The 16,213-nt window shown below is 34.9% G+C and overlaps 8 protein-coding genes across 8 annotated transcripts; 4 read left to right on the top strand and 4 right to left on the bottom strand.

Moving 5' to 3' along the window:
• The first annotated feature begins 1,313 nt into the window (after positions 1-1,313).
• Positions 1,314-2,876, top strand: LOC129951948 (serine protease HTRA2, mitochondrial). The gene is made up of 2 exons (XM_056064318.1): positions 1,314-2,525; positions 2,588-2,876. Exons 1-2 carry the CDS (start codon positions 1,411-1,413, stop codon positions 2,751-2,753), a joined length of 1,281 nt encoding a protein of 426 aa, XP_055920293.1. The 5' UTR covers positions 1,314-1,410; the 3' UTR covers positions 2,754-2,876.
• Positions 2,877-6,471: 3,595 nt separating this feature from the next.
• On the top strand, positions 6,472-7,080 carry LOC129949575 (39S ribosomal protein L52, mitochondrial). Its single transcript, XM_056061124.1, has 3 exons — positions 6,472-6,604; positions 6,663-6,811; positions 6,870-7,080. The coding sequence occupies exons 1-3, from the start codon at positions 6,559-6,561 to the stop codon at positions 7,056-7,058; spliced, it is 384 nt and encodes a 127-aa protein (XP_055917099.1). The 5' UTR covers positions 6,472-6,558; the 3' UTR covers positions 7,059-7,080.
• Positions 7,005-8,437, bottom strand: LOC129949574 (decapping nuclease DXO homolog). Its single transcript, XM_056061123.1, has 2 exons — positions 7,404-8,437; positions 7,005-7,343 (listed from the first exon to the last, which is right to left on the bottom strand). The coding sequence occupies exons 1-2, from the start codon at positions 8,316-8,318 to the stop codon at positions 7,098-7,100; spliced, it is 1,161 nt and encodes a 386-aa protein (XP_055917098.1). The 5' UTR covers positions 8,319-8,437; the 3' UTR covers positions 7,005-7,097.
• Positions 8,438-9,647: 1,210 nt separating this feature from the next.
• LOC129951784 (mitochondrial inner membrane protease subunit 2) lies at positions 9,648-10,359 on the top strand. Its single transcript, XM_056064101.1, has 2 exons — positions 9,648-9,824; positions 9,877-10,359. The coding sequence occupies exons 1-2, from the start codon at positions 9,731-9,733 to the stop codon at positions 10,302-10,304; spliced, it is 522 nt and encodes a 173-aa protein (XP_055920076.1). The 5' UTR covers positions 9,648-9,730; the 3' UTR covers positions 10,305-10,359.
• Positions 10,324-11,093, bottom strand: LOC129951783 (threonylcarbamoyl-AMP synthase). The gene has a single exon (XM_056064100.1). It carries the CDS (start codon positions 11,091-11,093, stop codon positions 10,362-10,364), a length of 732 nt encoding a protein of 243 aa, XP_055920075.1. The 3' UTR covers positions 10,324-10,361.
• Positions 11,094-11,096: 3 nt separating this feature from the next.
• Positions 11,097-11,641, bottom strand: LOC129951785 (DNA-directed RNA polymerase III subunit RPC10). The gene is made up of 2 exons (XM_056064102.1): positions 11,355-11,641; positions 11,097-11,298 (listed from the first exon to the last, which is right to left on the bottom strand). Exons 1-2 carry the CDS (start codon positions 11,493-11,495, stop codon positions 11,113-11,115), a joined length of 327 nt encoding a protein of 108 aa, XP_055920077.1. The 5' UTR covers positions 11,496-11,641; the 3' UTR covers positions 11,097-11,112.
• A 942-nt stretch (positions 11,642-12,583) lies between these two features.
• On the top strand, positions 12,584-13,785 carry LOC129949745 (E3 SUMO-protein ligase NSE2-like). The gene is made up of 4 exons (XM_056061380.1): positions 12,584-13,043; positions 13,103-13,230; positions 13,290-13,579; positions 13,641-13,785. Exons 1-4 carry the CDS (start codon positions 12,956-12,958, stop codon positions 13,753-13,755), a joined length of 621 nt encoding a protein of 206 aa, XP_055917355.1. The 5' UTR covers positions 12,584-12,955; the 3' UTR covers positions 13,756-13,785.
• LOC129949746 (mediator of RNA polymerase II transcription subunit 29) lies at positions 13,743-14,557 on the bottom strand. Its single transcript, XM_056061381.1, has one exon. The coding sequence runs from the start codon at positions 14,449-14,451 to the stop codon at positions 13,840-13,842; it is 612 nt and encodes a 203-aa protein (XP_055917356.1). The 5' UTR covers positions 14,452-14,557; the 3' UTR covers positions 13,743-13,839.
• Between the last annotated feature and the right edge of the window lie 1,656 nt (positions 14,558-16,213).

Here is a 16,213-nt window from a genome sequence, read left to right on the forward strand (position 1 = left end):
TTCGTTGTTCGCTCTCATGTGCAAGGCACTTAAGATTATTCAACTCAATTCAATTCGATAGAACAATTTCAAATAAGAATTGTTACAATTTATAGTTGCTATGGTGAAATGTTTAAATAATTCCTAATAAATATCTAAATAAAAGTTTAAAATTGGCTGTGTTAATAACATTCTTACTACTAAGATCAAATTTGATTATTTTGACTGTCATTTATCAACAATCACCTTAGCCGATTTCAATCTAGAGGTAAAATTCACAATAGCGTTTTATAGTAGCTGGGTCTAACTAGAAGTTTATTTGTCAAGTAAATTATTGGGAGGATAAAGTGCCCAATAAAGTAGACAACTGACATTTAATAGAACTAAATCCAATCAAAAGCCACGACATTCGTTATTTTCCTTTGATTGATAGATGCTATCGGCTTTACCTAAATGCCTATCAAATCTCCAATTAAGTTTGGTTGTTTTATAAATAGCTTAAATTAAATTCGTCATTTATCAGGTGGAGATATTGCTGCAGATCTTAGAAACCGAAAATCGCAATTTCATTTCACCTATGAGAGACAATGTTATATTTTTGTTTCAGGTCTGGTAATTAGTTATTGAAAAGCAAAAACCAAGTTGGACTTAACCTCAAATCACACAAAACGTTTAATTTTAACTTTGATTAAATGCGAAATAAATATCCGACCAATTGACAAGTGATAATGTATGATAATCCTGGGAATTATAGAATGGAAATAAGAAGACAAATTTAAAGTTACGTCAATATGCACACAAAAATAACCAACAAAATATCGAAAAACACTTGATTTGAATGGAAAAAGGTACAAGTTTTATGATCTCTGAGCAAAATAATTATGTTTAAAGTACATAAATAATATAATATATATAATAAAATTAATTAACTAAAAGTAATAATTATTTACTAGGTCTTACAAAATAATGGGTTATATAATTGTGTTGTTGAATTTTACACTCATTTAATTTAAAATGGCGAGATATGACATTCCATAAGACATATTTGTATATAAAACCTTTAGTACTGTCTGCCTGGATTTTTACTGGGGCAGTACCAAATGGCTGCGGTGATATAAGCTATAGCATTTTGCAATTTTTTGATTTAACTTTGTATATTTAACTTCAAGCGCCACATTGAATCTAAGGTGAAAGTAACATAAAACCTGTCCATGTTTCCATAATGCTATTGATTCATATTCATATACAAAGACGACATCCCTGGCCTAAGAACATTAAAACTATCGATACTCGAGTCGATAGTTTTTTATAACTATCGATATTTAACCAACATTAGTTGTCATCACACATCATATTTTATTTTTTAGTTTTTTTTTAAGGACTTCTTATATACGTCAATATTTATTCACAATTCCAATAAAACGATGCGAAATGAATTTTAACAACTTGGATCGTCTAGCTTTCGGTTTTAGTTTTTCAAGAAAACTTTTAACTCATCGACTAGTAAATTACAACTACAATGCAAACTCAAAACTGCACAAAATGTATAGCGGCCAAAATATGAAAAGGGATCGTCTCCAGCAACTTGTTTTATCGAATGCAAGGAACTATAATTTCCACTATTTAATACCGAGTATAGGAATCCTTGCCGCGGTTTTCGGTTACCAAGTCTATAAACAAAATAATATACCTCTCAAAATTCTACCCACCATACAAGCAAAGACACTGCCTTCAATAAATGGTCATCGAATCAAATATAATTTTATTGCCGACGTCGTAGATGAGTGTGCCAACTCTGTAGTCTACATAGAAATTAAAGATAAAAATTGCATAGATTACTATACTAGACAACCAGTTACGGCTTCAAATGGGTCTGGGTTTATAATTGAATCAGATGGACTGATTTTAACAAATGCCCACGTTGTGATCAACAAACCACATACCACCGTTCAAGTGCGGCTCGCCGACGGGCGCACATTCCCTGGTGTAGTTGAAAATGTCGACCAATCCTCTGATTTAGCCACTGTTCGTATTCAATGTAAGAAGTTACCAGTAATGAAATTAGGACAATCATCTTCACTGCGAACCGGGGAATGGGTTGTGGCATTGGGAAGCCCATTATCCCTTAGCAATACAGTGACAGCTGGTGTGATCAGCAACACACAAAGGGCATCCCAAGAATTGGGGTTGCAAGGTTCGAATATCAATTACATTCAAACAGACGCTGCAATTACGTTCGGCAATTCGGGAGGACCACTTGTAAATCTTGATGGAGAGGCTATAGGTGTAAACAGTATGAAAGTTACATCTGGAATAAGCTTTGCGATTCCAATTGACTATGTAAAACAATTCCTTATTCGAAACGCAGACCGTAAAAATAAGACGGGTGACCAAGGATATCCTATTCGACGTTACATGGGAATAACAATGTTAACACTGACGGATGATTTGATGTATGAACTCAAGACTCGTAGTCGAACTGTTCCCAGTGATCTGCAACATGGTGTACTTGTGTGGAAAGTGGTCATAAATTCCCCTGCTCACACGTACTAAAAACAAATGATTTCAGCTAAGAATAATTTATTTTAATAATTTTATATTTTTACAGTGCCGGTTTGTGTCCGGGTGATATTGTTACTCACATTAATGGCAAAGAAGTAAAGAATTCTAGTGACATCTACAAGGCTTTAGCAGAAAACACAAAAGGTCTTGAGATGATAGTGTTCAGAGGATTTGAAAAAATGAAAATAACTGTGATACCAGAAGATCCTTAAGAAATGTACGTTTCTTCCCCGAAAAATAAATAACAAATTTTATTTAGTTCTTATCTTTTTAAAATCACTTTTGTAAAATCATAAGAAACTTGAAAGAATTTAATAGAAGTGACACATTTTTAACTCAAAGCGTTTTTGTTGACCTGAATATAAATAAATGAGACCTTAAAAGAAGAAATTGCTACTGCAAAATTATGCTAATTAGTATTCTATCCAGAATAACTTCGGTTTACTGACAAGTACAGAGAATGCTTTACAAACTATTTCTTTCACTGTAACTGCAATATTCAGGAATTCCAAACGAATGTTTAAAGACAAGTTGTCTCGTGCGCTCTTTCTTTGCTAAAACTAGTAATAAGTTGTTTGCATTAAAAGAGTACTAACAAAAACATTTTTTTTTATAATAAATGAATAAAATGCTGTTTTTTTATTGATTTTTTTAGATTAATCTCAATTTAAAATTGAGAGTAAACTATTTATTTATTGCGTTCGTTAAACAAACTAACGTTAGAACTTAAGACTAATATTACATTTATTCTTAGATTGATAGATTTACAATGCTTTAAGCAATTTGCAAAAAAAAGCTTAACTGAAGTATTGAAAAACTTTACTTAAAAGTTTTAAAATAATCGCTTACGTAATATACCAAAAAGTAATACTTGTTGTAAACTGAAATCATTTGGTTGAGGGGACTGTTTTTACCATAGTTCGATCTGCTTGATAGAGGACGTAAGGGAATTTGTCCTCTACTAATTGAACGGCTATAAATAAAGTTTAATTGTTCCAAAATTGATGGTGATACGACTGACCCATTGAAATATTTTATAATAAAGCACAGCTGAATGTACTCTCTCTGTTTAGAAAGCGATGGAAGATTTATGAGCGTGAGCCTATGATTGTACGGTGGAAGTTCGAGCGTATTGGACCATGGGAAGAAACGGAGGCAGAAACGCATGAATCATCTTTGTACTCCTACTTTTCTGTTTATATGAATAAAATGGAGCCCATATTATGCAGCCATATTCCAATATTGGTCTTACAAATGATATATAAGGAAGTTTAAGAATATTAAGGTCGCGAAAATCATGTGAAAACCGTTTTATAAATCCGAGTGTCTTATTTGCTTTTTTAATAATGTAGTCATAATGATTTGTAAAAGTTAATTTTGAGTCAAGAATTATACCTAGGTCAGAGAAAGTAGAGAGTTTAATCAAATAAGAGTCTTATTGATAATTGAAAGTCAAAACATTTTGTTTGTGTGTAAAACACATTTATCTATGTTTAGTAAAAGGTTATTTTTAAAACACCATTCGGGAAAACTATTTAATCTTATAGAAGTAAATAGTCGTCAAATGAGTAAAACAGATGAGCGCTTTATAATAAAAGGTAAGTCGTTAACGTACAAAATAAACAGTAAAGGTCCTAAGTGGCTACCTTGTGCTACGCCAGAGTTGGTATAAAAATATGATGACCGCTCATTTCCAAAAACTACACAGTATGATCTATTATATAAGTACGACGAAACCCAACTAACAAATTCATCGTTAAAGCCTTTTGATTTAAGTTTGGAAGTTAATGTGTTATACCTCAATTTATCAAAGGCCTTACTAAAGTCTATGAAGACACCGTCAACTTGATTCCGTTTTTCAAACGAATCCAAACAAAAAGAACTGAAATGATAGAGGTTAGTAACTGTAACTGACTTATTTTAAACAAAACCATGTTGACTTACACAAATTATAGGCTTACAATTAAATGAGGGAAGTTTTGTAAGAAGGCCAATGACTCAGGCGTTTGACAGGAGTTCGCTACTTCGAAAGCATCTTTGAAAAAAATTTGAAATTTTTTCAGCGTCATGTCAAACGCCTGAGTTAAGTTTGTTGTTGAAAGACATGCTGTTTGGATATCTGTCAGTATTTCTCTTACTTTTAACACAGCTCCAAAAGTTTTTTGGGTTGTTTTTTAATACGGTTTCAGTATTTAAAATACACTCATTATAACGTCACACCACTTTACTAAAACAATTTGTTTCATTTAAATTACTTTTCTTCAAAATTCCAAGAATAAACCCATTCTTCTCGCCAATTTGATGTGAACTATGTGCATATTAAATAAACAAATTTTATTTAATGAACAAATTTTAATTATATTATCACTTTTACTATCGTCTCTAGTTTGTTATACTCCTCAGGTAAGCTAAAAGTCCAATGCGATTTGTATTTTATGTTGTAAAGATATAACACTTACATATTTCTTTTCCAATTAACAAGAAACGCTTTTTCACAAAACATCAAATAGAATCGGGGAAACTTTCTATTACCGCAGCACAAATTTCCTTCTGATTTTACAGTTCTTAGGGGTCCCTATAGAACATGTTTTAAATATTAAGGCCAGGAAGCACCTTTAAGTCATAAAAAAAATGTCTTTTTCGGACTTAACCCTACTTTTTCTGTATTTCGTTTTTTGAGCCTAAAACAAGTTTCTTTTTTAATTGATAGCACTGCGCTGCGTACTAACAGCTAGATATGTAACCCACCCTGCTTGGGATCACTATAAGACTCGGGGTGGGTGCGAGTTTGGGTATATACAAAGTAGAAAACCCAAGCAAAAAATCAAATATGGCAATACTGAAAAAAAAAACAGGAAGAAATGTCAAAATCAACCATTTTTGCGTGTGTTGTATGTGAAAAAGTGAACTTTGAAAATTAATTTAAAAGGGAAATAAATGTTTCCCAGGGCTAAAATGTCTACCAATTACAAAAAACGCGGTACGAAATTCGTGCTGAGCTATTGGAAAGCTGAGCCCTTCATTCTTATATCAAATCAAATGGGGTGGCGCAACAGTCCGTTGTGAACCAGGGCCTAGTGACTTACAACTCTCAACCATTCCTGTGTGCGAGTACTGTTGTCAGGAATGGAATGGAAGGGACCTACAATTTAAGGCCGAATCCGAACGGCTAATTTGAGAAAGCACTTTTTCATGACAAGAATTAATCTTGAAGAAATTGTCAATTCCTCGCAAGAGGCAGTACCCGCGAAAATTAATTTTTTAAATTAAGGTGGCACAGGCAGGGATTGAACCCAAGCCCCTTGCATGATAGTCCAACGCACTAACCATCATGCCACGGGCACTACCTTCATTCTTATAACTTAACTTAATTATGAAGTCTCCCTCTGATACCATATTAAAAATTTCATTTCATAAACCTTTGAATTTAAAAAAATGCAATGGATATTTTTGTTTTTGTATATTATTTTGTATTGTCTGAATGTTTAACGGATATCATTTTTTTTTTAGAACGAAATTGTTTGGGCCAGTTATAGCTAACATTGGATTTTATCACTAAAATCAATCATTAGACATTTTTTGCCAGGTCGTTTATAGCAATCATTCAAAATTTTTGTTTAGTAAGCTGCAGAGGGAATTAACTGGTATTTTGACATTTGTTCTTGAGTTGAAGTGTCAAAAACTTACTTCATAGGATTCTGAATCAGTTTGAATAAGTGAAATAAAAACAAATGTAGAATTCAGGAAGTTGCCCATTGGTGCTGTTGAGTAACTTCGGTTGATTTATGTCTTCGGCAAGACTGTCCTTTGGATGGAAGATGCAATGTTATTCTCCTCGGTGGTGTATTACCCGCCTTAAATCGGGGTGTAAATGTAACCTTCCATTTTACCATCACTGCTCGAAATTCGAATTGGCAGCACTTCATAATTAAACAGCTGATTTCTGTTCATGTCATAATTTTGAATTTTTGCTTTCAGGTTAACTCTGATATTGGTGAATAGTCTTATAATTGAAAAATGTTGAAAATAATTGGTTATTCTAAAGTTATACTCAATACTGGCGGTAAAATAAGAACATAAAACCTATTCCATATAAATAATCATCTATGCCATATATCTAGTTATTTCCAGAAGTTTGTCAACCACTCCTGCATTGTCAGATCAACATTGGCGAGAAGAGAATGGTTTGCCCCTCAACCCAAACTCATATGGGCCGCTAACAAACCTACCCGATTATTCCTACGTTGATGGACGACCTACACCATTAGGGGTTTGTTATATCACACACATTTATTTAAACCCATTTTAATTCCAATTTAACTTAATAGACAAACCAAAAGAAGCGAGTACAACACCAGCAGGAAATTGCCAGAAAAATGGTTTCTGCCCTTAAAGAGCTGGACTATGCAAAACAGCGCTTTGTAGATATGAAATCTAGCAAAGAGGCCGAAAAGAAGAGAATCATAGATAATAAGCTCAAGCCCAAAGGTCATTTATTGTTGAAAAAGAATAAATAAAAAAATTGATTTCAAAAGCCAACCAATGTACTGAACTAATTACATATTGGAAACAGTTCTTGTCAGCCCTAAGTTGGATCGCTGTTGCAACATCATCACATACCAATCTGGTAATATGGTGTGCAGAGACCTTCCCCGGTAGATCCGATAGCCAATTGCCTTAGATCGAGGATCGAAATTGAATTCGTAAACTGTGTGGGGGCAGTTTACATCTCTTAATACATTTTTGACCATTTGGAGGAACCTCACAAGGAAATCAGCACATTGCGAAGGAGTCCAAAAATTCTAGAAACAAAATATTTTTTTAAAGATTTTTATTTCATATACTCATATGAATTGACTTACGGAAGACATCTTTGGTAATGAACGTACTTCCATATGTTTTATTTCGTCTACAAACCCCTTATCATTCCGATAGCCAACCATGAGATCCTGAATTCCAACCAGAAAACTCTGGCACCACCAATTCCTACACTTGAAGCGGTAAAAGTTTTGCTGCTGTCTTTCATTGGACGGTCTCAATGAGCACTTGAGTTCTACCAGCTTCAAAGAGTTCAGTACATCTTTGTTTTCGATATTCTTGCAAACAGTGCTGCTTATCGCACCATCTATTTCAGCCCCAAACAGCAGTTCCATACCTTGAATCTTGGTCTTGTACATACAGCAGAACTCTTCACATTCATCTACAGGAGCACTTGTGTTGGGTTCTTCAGACGGGTTATACGTCATGCAATATTGCTCAAATTTGAAACCATATGCGCAGAATTTTTTCTGATTCTCATTTTGATTGAGCCGGTCATGCCTTTTTTGCTCCGTCTCCTTCTGACTCAAGTATATATTACCCTTGTAGCGGGTAGCATGCACACACCAATCTTCTTTCCATTCATATGGCGTGCACATCAGCAAACGGAGAAGCCCGCGAAAGCAAATAAAGTCAAATTCCCCAACTCCCCTGCTGCTTGGCAGGTCTGATTTCGACACAAGCTCATCCTTATGGCTGTTTATGAATTGCAGAATATTGTCAAGTCGCTCATCTTGCATCAGCTCTTGTTTGGATTTCGCCAATCCATAACCAATGTTAAGATCCAAAGGGAATTTGTGTGGCATACGAAAGTAACGGAAGTTTTCCGCTGATTTTTCATAGTCGCGGTTTGTGTTGATGCTGAAGCATCCAAGTATCTGGGGTTTCTCTATTTTAGGAAAAGGTATATTATCGTCTGGGTTAAGTCGCCCACTTAGGCCGGTATCTACCAGTGTCATTTTTGTATTTTTATTTCTAATTTTGTCTTATTGTTTTTATTTATAATCAAAGAATGGACGTGTGATATAAAAACACAGCAGTTTGAATCTGGGTTTAATTCAAGTTCGAGTTCTTGTTGATGGGTTGTATTGTAGATGTGTTGAATAAAAGACTCGTTTGATTTGAAATATGAACAGATCTGTTCGTTTGTAAATCGAAAATATCGTCGAGAAAGGCGTAAGGCGATTAGTAGTAGTAGTAGTAGTAAAGTTAATTGAGTATTATTTTTTTATTTACATTTGACACTTAGAATTATTATATAAACATATTATATAAACATATTGCCGACTTAGATTTGGCCAAGCTAAACAATTCAATTAATTTTTGTTATTTATGAACAAACAGAAAGATATTAAAGAACAATGTCTTGATTTATTTTAGAAATACGTTCACTCAACAAGACGACAAACTATTAAAGATAAAAGTAGGATAGAAATAGAGGAAAGAGATAACAATGTTTAAAAATAAAAAGAAAGTGAGATAGAAACAAAATTGCCGCATCTATCTCAGACACAGAAACTGTGTGCACAAAGAGGGCAGAAAGCCTAGCATAGAGGAAATACATTATATATAACCAACGAATGAACGAATATTCGTCGATTTTGACATTTCTTTCACATGACAGTTTTTAATTCGTCGCGAATAAAGTTTGACTTTGACCACCGAAACCACAACAAGAATGATTCTTTTAGGTTAAGTACGTGCGATTATTTTATTCGTTGCGAGTGTGGATAATGTGGAACGCGAATAAAGTTTGACAGTTCGTATCAACTTCAATTTTTTAAAATTTTTTCTTAAATTTATTAATATATGATGTTGAAAAGTAAAAGTATGCATCATAAATCAAATAGAAGCTATATTAAATATTAAATTGGGTGGCGCAACAGGCCGTCGTGAACCAGGGCCTAGTGACTTACAACTCTCAACCATTCCTGTGTGCGAGTACTGTTGTCAGGAATGGAAGGGACCTACAATTTTGATCCGAATCCGAACGGCTAATTTGAGAAAGCACTTTTTCCTCGCAAGAGGCAGTACCCGCGAAAATTATTTTTTTTTAAATTAGGGTGGCACAGGCAGGGGTTGAACCCAAGACCCCATGCATAACAATCGTTTTGTTAAGAATTTGTGTGGAAATATGTCTTCAAACGTATATAACCTCACATTTTATAAGTCATTCGTCGTTCTTGGTCGCGCTCATGTGAATGCTGCTTTAAATCAAAAATTTCACCAATCAGAGTACAAAAGTACATTCGCTTAAAATTCTCCCAAAAAGTAAACAAACATACCTCTTAGATAACATGTCAAAATTGTTCTTTTTTTTAAGTTCGTGTCCTCTACATATTTTGTATATAATTTAATTGAACGAAATTAAATGAATTTAACAGCGTTTGTTAAATCAGTCCTAGTCGGAATACCAGTAGGAATTACATTTTTCGATTGCGTCGGCTATGTTGCCAAAGTAGAGGGTACCTAAATTGTTTGCAATCTAAAATAATTCAATTAACAATTCATCAACAGGGATTTCTATGCAGCCAACCTTAAATCCTGACACCAGTAAATCGGACTACGTATTTTTATCCCGATGGGCTGTACGAAATTATGATGTGGAACGCGGTGACATCGTCTCACTCATGTCGCCCAAGAACCCGGACCAAAAAATAATAAAGAGAATCGTTGGTTTAGAAGGAGACGTTATCTCCACATTAGGATATAAGACTGATGTTGTTCGGATACCGGACGGACACTGTTGGATTGAAGGTGATCACATGGGCAACTCATTGGATAGCAATACTTTTGGGCCAGTCTCACTGGGCTTGATGACAGCCAGAGCGACTTATATTGTCTGGCCACCATCGCGATGGCAAAGTCTGCAGGCAGATTTTCCAAAACCAACACGGATTCTATCATCGTCAACAAAACAATATTCACATTTTCAAGCCCATTAGTGTTCATAAAAATTTAAAGTTGTTTTAGGAAAAATATACAGAAATTTAGAATTTATTTCATAACAAAGGCTTAATATTGAAGTTATCCATAATACTAAGGGTTTTCTTAAGAGCTACTCCTTCTCTCACTACTTTATACCTTCCCGGAATAGAGAGATCGATCACTGTTGAAGCAGAACGGCACTCTTCGGTCACACCAAGCTGCCCGCCATCAAAAACTCCCCCCAACTGTGACCAAAGACATTCGAATTCGTGAATGTTCAAACTGCTTTGTTCGGCTGATTTATTTGCACTGGTAAGCGCCAAAGGCTGATCAAACTTTTCGCATAGATTTTTTATGAAATCGAAGTCGGGAATTCTTATTCCAATTTTTGAAGTACTAGGGTTAAGGAATCTATTATTTAAATTTGCGGAGCGTTCTATAACTATAGTTATGGGTCCGGGAAGCAATTGCTCAAGTAGCATGTCATCTATGTGTTCTGCTTTTCCCCAGTTTCGCAAGGAATCGATATCTCTTACACATATCGCTACCGGTTTACGAAAGTCTCGGCCTTTTATTGCGTACAACTTTTGGATGGCTTTCTCGTTGTTGGCACTACACGCAAGGCCATACACGGTATCTGTAGGAAGAGCTATCACATCCCCTTTGTCTAGATAATATTTAGCTGAATCCAACGCAGTTGGAATATTAGTTTGGTAAATTTTGTCTACCATTTTTCCAGCTATGTTGTGCAATTGCCTTAATGATTTTGAGATTTTGTTTATACGAAGAAGTTTGATAAAAGTCATGAATAAGTTTTGCTAGGATTTAATCCCTCCACGTATGAGAACACAATTGATTACAACATCTGTAGAAAGTGGTCATAGGTTCGTCGGCAGAACGTGTCTGCATTTGCATGAAGTAGGCGCGCTTGTGATAGCAAGCCGGGCACTCGGCGTCTGTTGAATCTACGTTTTCCCAAGCAGCAGCTCCTCCCATTACATGGTCCACCTCCTGAAAAAAAATAAAGATTGTTATCTACTGAAGAACCTTGATGGGCTAAGACTAACCTTTAAGTGTGGATAAGTTCTCGTTGAGATTTTTTTATTTATATTACAAATATAGGGGCATGTGTTGCATGAAAATCGGAGGCCGTTTGTGTCTTCTTCGACCATTAAAATGTTTCCACACGTTGGACAAAATAGTAGCATATTAAAAATAGGACTAATTCATTTAACTGGTTTCGCTGTTATTTCAAAAACCCGTGATGAATTTAATTTAAACGCAAAAATAAAAGAGCAAATCCACATTACTTTACATCAAATACAAGTTGAGCTAGCCTAGCCTGTGACAGTGACGGAACGTGTGTGAAATGTCATTGTCAAGTTGACAGAAATCATAATTTATTTTGAATTTTTGTAAACATGGGTTGAGTCGAAATGAGCCTTGTTCGATGAGCTTGTTATTGAGAAATTTCGAAATTTTCTAAATAACGTCAATCTGAAACAATTGAATTTCGATATTTTTATTTGTTTCCATTTGCGTTAGTTTTTCATTTTTATATTTTGCTCACTTCCGTTTGCCCAAGAACTCACATTTTACTCTTTTTCAGGCAACGCTTCGTTAACCATAATTTTATCCTCTAATATATTTTTCAAACGATATAATAAAATACATAATAAGACACGGAACATCAAAATAAGTTGTTTGGAAATATTTTAATGTAACACTAGTGCTACGTCTTTTGTAACATCACAGCTTTTTTCTGATAGCACTTTTATTGCTTCGATGCCCAACAAATTTTTTGTAAGACATATATAAGAATGCATCCATTTACCTATTAATTTAAACAACTCTTTCTTCAGCTCGTATATATTAATTTACAACATATTTTATGGATTAACCTAATCAGCTGATTTCAAACAGTTTTTTTTTAAGCTGTATTCAGTATTCATGAGCGCAACCAACGAACGACGAATGAATTACAAAATGTCAGTTTATATACGTTTGAAGACATATCTCCACACAAATTCTTAACAAAACGATAGCAATATAGTTTCTATTTGATTTATGATGTATACTTTTACTTTTCAATATATTAATAAATTTAGTAAAACAAATTTGTTCGTCGCGAACAAAATTGTAGTTTACTGTCAAACTTTATTCGAGTTCTACATTATCCACACTCGCAACGAAATAATAATAATCGCGCGTACTTAACATAAAAAAATCATTCTTGTTTTGGTTTCGGTGGTGAATGGTGTTCGGCTGTGGCTCCTTGTTCCTTGACAATTTAAAACTCTCATGTGAAAGAAATGTCAAAATCGACGAATATTCGTTCATTTGTTGGTCGTGTCATGTTAATAATGCTTTAAGGCAGTTTCCGTCATACTGTTTTTTGTATATTTATTGCGTTCCCAGTACTATGTTGAACAACCTATCATAAATTCGATTTAACCCTCCGCGAAGTCCGATCGAGTTGAACCAAGCCCTTTTGAACTTGATGCAGATTTACAAACGTCAGAGTCAATCTTTAGTCTAGCTTGAATACCTACTAACTTACATTTGAATTTGAAAGCAATGTGAATGCACTTCGATAAATTCCAAGTCATTTTAATAAAGTGTTAATGTTAATTTCGCATTTTGAATAAAATTAAAATCTCTTGCAATAATGGCTCAGCTAGTTAACTTACAAGTTGATGATGCTATTCAAAGTTTAATAAAAACAGCGGAACTAGTTGCGCAGTATGGTGGCGATGGTATGTAAAGTTTCTTTTTGCTCAAAACAAAACGATTCAATTTGATGGTTTATTTCAAGAACAAAAAAATATAGAAAAATTTGGCAAAATGTTAGAGCAACTCATATGCATAAAAAACGATGCTAAAAAAGCCGACAAAGCTTTCGAATTATCTAAAGACAAGGAAACAATCGCAGAATACGATAAAGTAAATAATAAAGATTCATTTAGTAGATAACTAATTTTAAATAACCAACTGCTTCCCAGACATTTTCCCACGAACTGAGCAAACAACCAAAGTGCAAACCTAAGAGCACCGATGAATACAAACGTGTGATGGAAGAAATTGGAACTCTTCTATCAATGAACATGGAAGTTGTAGCTTCTGGCAGCACCAGTGTAGTACAGGATGATGACTTTGAAATGGAAATTGAGATATCGGATATAGACCCTCTAACCAAGCGCCGAATGACACATCCCGTTAAAAACTCTATTTGTGGACATTACTATGATAAATCTACAATTCTAGAGTCTATTAAAGTGAATCCGAGGCTGCGGTGAGTTAAACATAAATCGTGGTGTCCTTGATTTATATCAAATTAACTCTCCCCGAATCAGATGCCCTATAGCAGGATGTGGAAACAACCAGTTTGTACAGAAAGCTCACCTTGTTGAAGACCCAGTTTTCAGAATGAAGCTCCAAAGAAGAAACGAGATGAATGAGAATAATTAGTTTTTTAATAAACTCTCAAAAAAAAAAAAAAAAATACATGTACATTGTGTCTAAATCTAGTAAGAGTTAGACGGTCTACTTTTATCAGTCACTCGGCGAAATATTTTGGGCTGCGCTAATGAGTGTATCATGAATATCCTTGGCAGATTGAACGTGACCACGAACCGTTGTTAAGTACTGAGGGTAAGACATAGGGCCATTGGTATTGTCTGGGGGCATGCAGGGATCAACTCGGACAGCAGTTACTGCTCCCGGGAGATAGTGCTGAGCCGAAGATAGTTGCTGAACACACTGAATAGCTGTTTTAAGATGCAATTCTATTTGATCACAGTAAGAGTAGAAATCTTCAAGATGTTTGTCAAATCGTGCTGGGTTGCTGGTGTCTCTCTTAAGTGTATCCGCCAAATTGTTCTGTTGTAGTGATACAGCTCCATGCTTGAACGTAAGTGATAGTGATTCCCTCAAAGGACCGAAGAGGCTCTTGACTTTCGATATATTGTCAATTTTCTCGGCTTGTTGTTGCTGCTGCTGCTGTTGTTGCTGTTGAGGATTTGCTTGCTGCATCTGTTGTGGAGCCATGACGCCTTGCATTTGCTGAGCTTGTTGTGGTGAAGCTTGTTGCATCATTACTGGTGATACTCCAGCGGGCATCATTTGTCCACCCATTCCAGGTTGAGGCATTCCGTGCATATTCATTTTTGGACACAAAATTCAAATAAAATATTAAAAGGATCTGCTCAAATAATTTGTTCCTTTCTCAAATTTAGAAATTTGCAAAGCGATGATGACAGATAAGTTTAAGTGATACCAATTTTTTTTTCGGCAACATACACAAAGACATGTTTAATAACCTGACATTTTTGAAAACCTGTTGTCGAAAATTGTTACTCTGAAAATTGATATCTTCTAGGATGATTTCGGTATCTTTTTCAATAATTTACCTGCTCTTAACTTATGATTAAAAAAAGATAGGGAACTGATACAGACATTTGTTCAGTAAAATGTCGGAAACGTGATAAAATCATGAAACGTCAAATTGAGTCCCCTCAAAGAGACCAATATGACTAACGTTTTGCTTATGTTAAAGATGTAGTATATTTTAACAAAAATCTCAAAGAATCAATTATAACTACACTCACCGAAATAATTATAAAGGCAGTATGATTTTTCGAAGTAAAAAAAGAAAATATAACACTTTTTAAAAAAATTTTAATGAAAAACGTAACAAAAACACTTATTCTAACAAAATAAACACTTTTGATTTTTTTTTTTTTAGTTTAGAGGAACAAATTAACTAAAAATTAAAATTTCGCTACGAAATAATTATAAAGGCACTTGTTTTTTTCGTGTTTAACAATTCTAATACGAAGTATGGTTGCCTTTTTTGGCTATAACTTCTTCCATTCGTCTAGGCATTGAGTTAATTAGGGTTTGAACATAAGAATTATCTATGTTTTTCCACTCCTCTTGGATTGATTGCTATAATTCCTTTACATCCTTAAACTGGCGGCCATGATGGAAAACTTTTGATGATAAAAGTGACCACAGGTTCTCAATTGGGTTTAAGTCGGGACTTAATGCTGGCCAATCAAAAGTGGGGATATTTCGGGACGACAGGAACTCTTTTGTGGCTCTTGATCTGTGGATTGCAGCGTTGTCTTGCTGAAAAATGAACTCTGGTGTGGCTATTTCATCTCCAAAATTGATTAAAACATCATCGAGGAGTTGAATGTAGTAAACAGAATCCATTCTCGTGCTCACGAAGCAAATGGGAGTAGTTCCATTGTACCCTATACCCCCCAAACCATAAGGGATCCTCCACCAAAGTTCGCCGTTTGCGCACTATTTTGGGGTCGTTTTTAGAGCGCCAATATTTGTGTCCGCCGTCTGGACCATCTAAGTTAAACTTCTTCTCGTCTGTAAAAATCACTGTTCTCCACTCCTCTCTCCAGAACCGGTGTTTTTCAGCAAATCGAAGCCGGGCTAGTTTGTGTCGTGGCAATAGCTCTGGTTTAGCACATTTGGTTTCGTATGAAAGCTTCAAATCTTTTTTTATTATTTGTTGGACTCGTCGCACTCCCACTCCTAAGTCCATTTTTGCCATTAACTCCTTAGCACACAAGTTATCTCTAATAAGGAGTCTTTTCATTTCTCTTTTGGCACGATTGGTGACGAGCGGCGTCCTTCCTGGTCGTTTTTTTGTCCCATATTGCGGACCTTTGTTGATGAAATTGTCAATGACGCAGCTCGACCTTTCCAAACGTCGTGAAATTTCGCGATTGGATAGGCCTATCTCATGGTATACCTTGATTTTTCCTTTTTCTTCGCCGGTCAACGACTTTCCACGCGGCATTGTTTAGAAACCACCAAAAAGCTTTTTAAATTCAATAAAAAAAAACAAAAATTAAATAAAAAATTACTGTTAAAACCATAATAATAACTTTAACCCACTTGCGCT

The sequence above is a fragment of the Eupeodes corollae genome, chromosome 3 (assembly GCF_945859685.1).
Source record: "Eupeodes corollae chromosome 3, idEupCoro1.1, whole genome shotgun sequence".
Taxonomy (NCBI): Eukaryota; Metazoa; Arthropoda; class Insecta; order Diptera; family Syrphidae; genus Eupeodes; species Eupeodes corollae.

What these genes read in the sequence shown, in the direction of transcription:
- LOC129951784 (XM_056064101.1), top strand. Translation starts at nt 9,731, where the DNA reads ATGAATTTAACAGCGTTTGTTAAATCAGTCCTAGTCGGAATACCAGTA. An exon ending in CTATGTTGCCAAAGTAGAGG is followed by an intron (nt 9,825 to 9,876) that starts GTACCTAAATTG and finishes ATTCATCAACAG; the next exon opens with GGATTTCTATGCAGCCAACC.
- LOC129949575 (XM_056061124.1), top strand. Translation starts at nt 6,559, where the DNA reads ATGTTGAAAATAATTGGTTATTCTAAAGTTATACTCAATACTGGCG. An exon ending in AGTTATACTCAATACTGGCG is followed by an intron (nt 6,605 to 6,662) that starts GTAAAATAAGAA and finishes CCATATATCTAG; the next exon opens with TTATTTCCAGAAGTTTGTCA. An exon ending in GACGACCTACACCATTAGGG is followed by an intron (nt 6,812 to 6,869) that starts GTTTGTTATATC and finishes TTAACTTAATAG; the next exon opens with ACAAACCAAAAGAAGCGAGT.
- LOC129951783 (XM_056064100.1), bottom strand. Translation starts at nt 11,093, where the DNA reads ATGACTTTTATCAAACTTCTTCGTATAAACAAAATCTCAAAATCATTA.
- LOC129951785 (XM_056064102.1), bottom strand. Translation starts at nt 11,495, where the DNA reads ATGCTACTATTTTGTCCAACGTGTGGAAACATTTTAATGGTCGAAGAA. An exon ending in GAACTTATCCACACTTAAAG is followed by an intron (nt 11,299 to 11,354) that starts GTTAGTCTTAGC and finishes ATTTTTTTTCAG; the next exon opens with GAGGTGGACCATGTAATGGG.
- LOC129949574 (XM_056061123.1), bottom strand. Translation starts at nt 8,318, where the DNA reads ATGACACTGGTAGATACCGGCCTAAGTGGGCGACTTAACCCAGACGAT. An exon ending in CATTACCAAAGATGTCTTCC is followed by an intron (nt 7,344 to 7,403) that starts GTAAGTCAATTC and finishes TTTTGTTTCTAG; the next exon opens with AATTTTTGGACTCCTTCGCA.
- LOC129951948 (XM_056064318.1), top strand. Translation starts at nt 1,411, where the DNA reads ATGAATTTTAACAACTTGGATCGTCTAGCTTTCGGTTTTAGTTTTTCA. An exon ending in ATAAATTCCCCTGCTCACAC is followed by an intron (nt 2,526 to 2,587) that starts GTACTAAAAACA and finishes ATATTTTTACAG; the next exon opens with TGCCGGTTTGTGTCCGGGTG.
- LOC129949745 (XM_056061380.1), top strand. Translation starts at nt 12,956, where the DNA reads ATGGCTCAGCTAGTTAACTTACAAGTTGATGATGCTATTCAAAGTTTA. An exon ending in CAATCGCAGAATACGATAAA is followed by an intron (nt 13,231 to 13,289) that starts GTAAATAATAAA and finishes ACTGCTTCCCAG; the next exon opens with ACATTTTCCCACGAACTGAG. An exon ending in AAAGTGAATCCGAGGCTGCG is followed by an intron (nt 13,580 to 13,640) that starts GTGAGTTAAACA and finishes TCCCCGAATCAG; the next exon opens with ATGCCCTATAGCAGGATGTG.
- LOC129949746 (XM_056061381.1), bottom strand. Translation starts at nt 14,451, where the DNA reads ATGAATATGCACGGAATGCCTCAACCTGGAATGGGTGGACAAATGATG.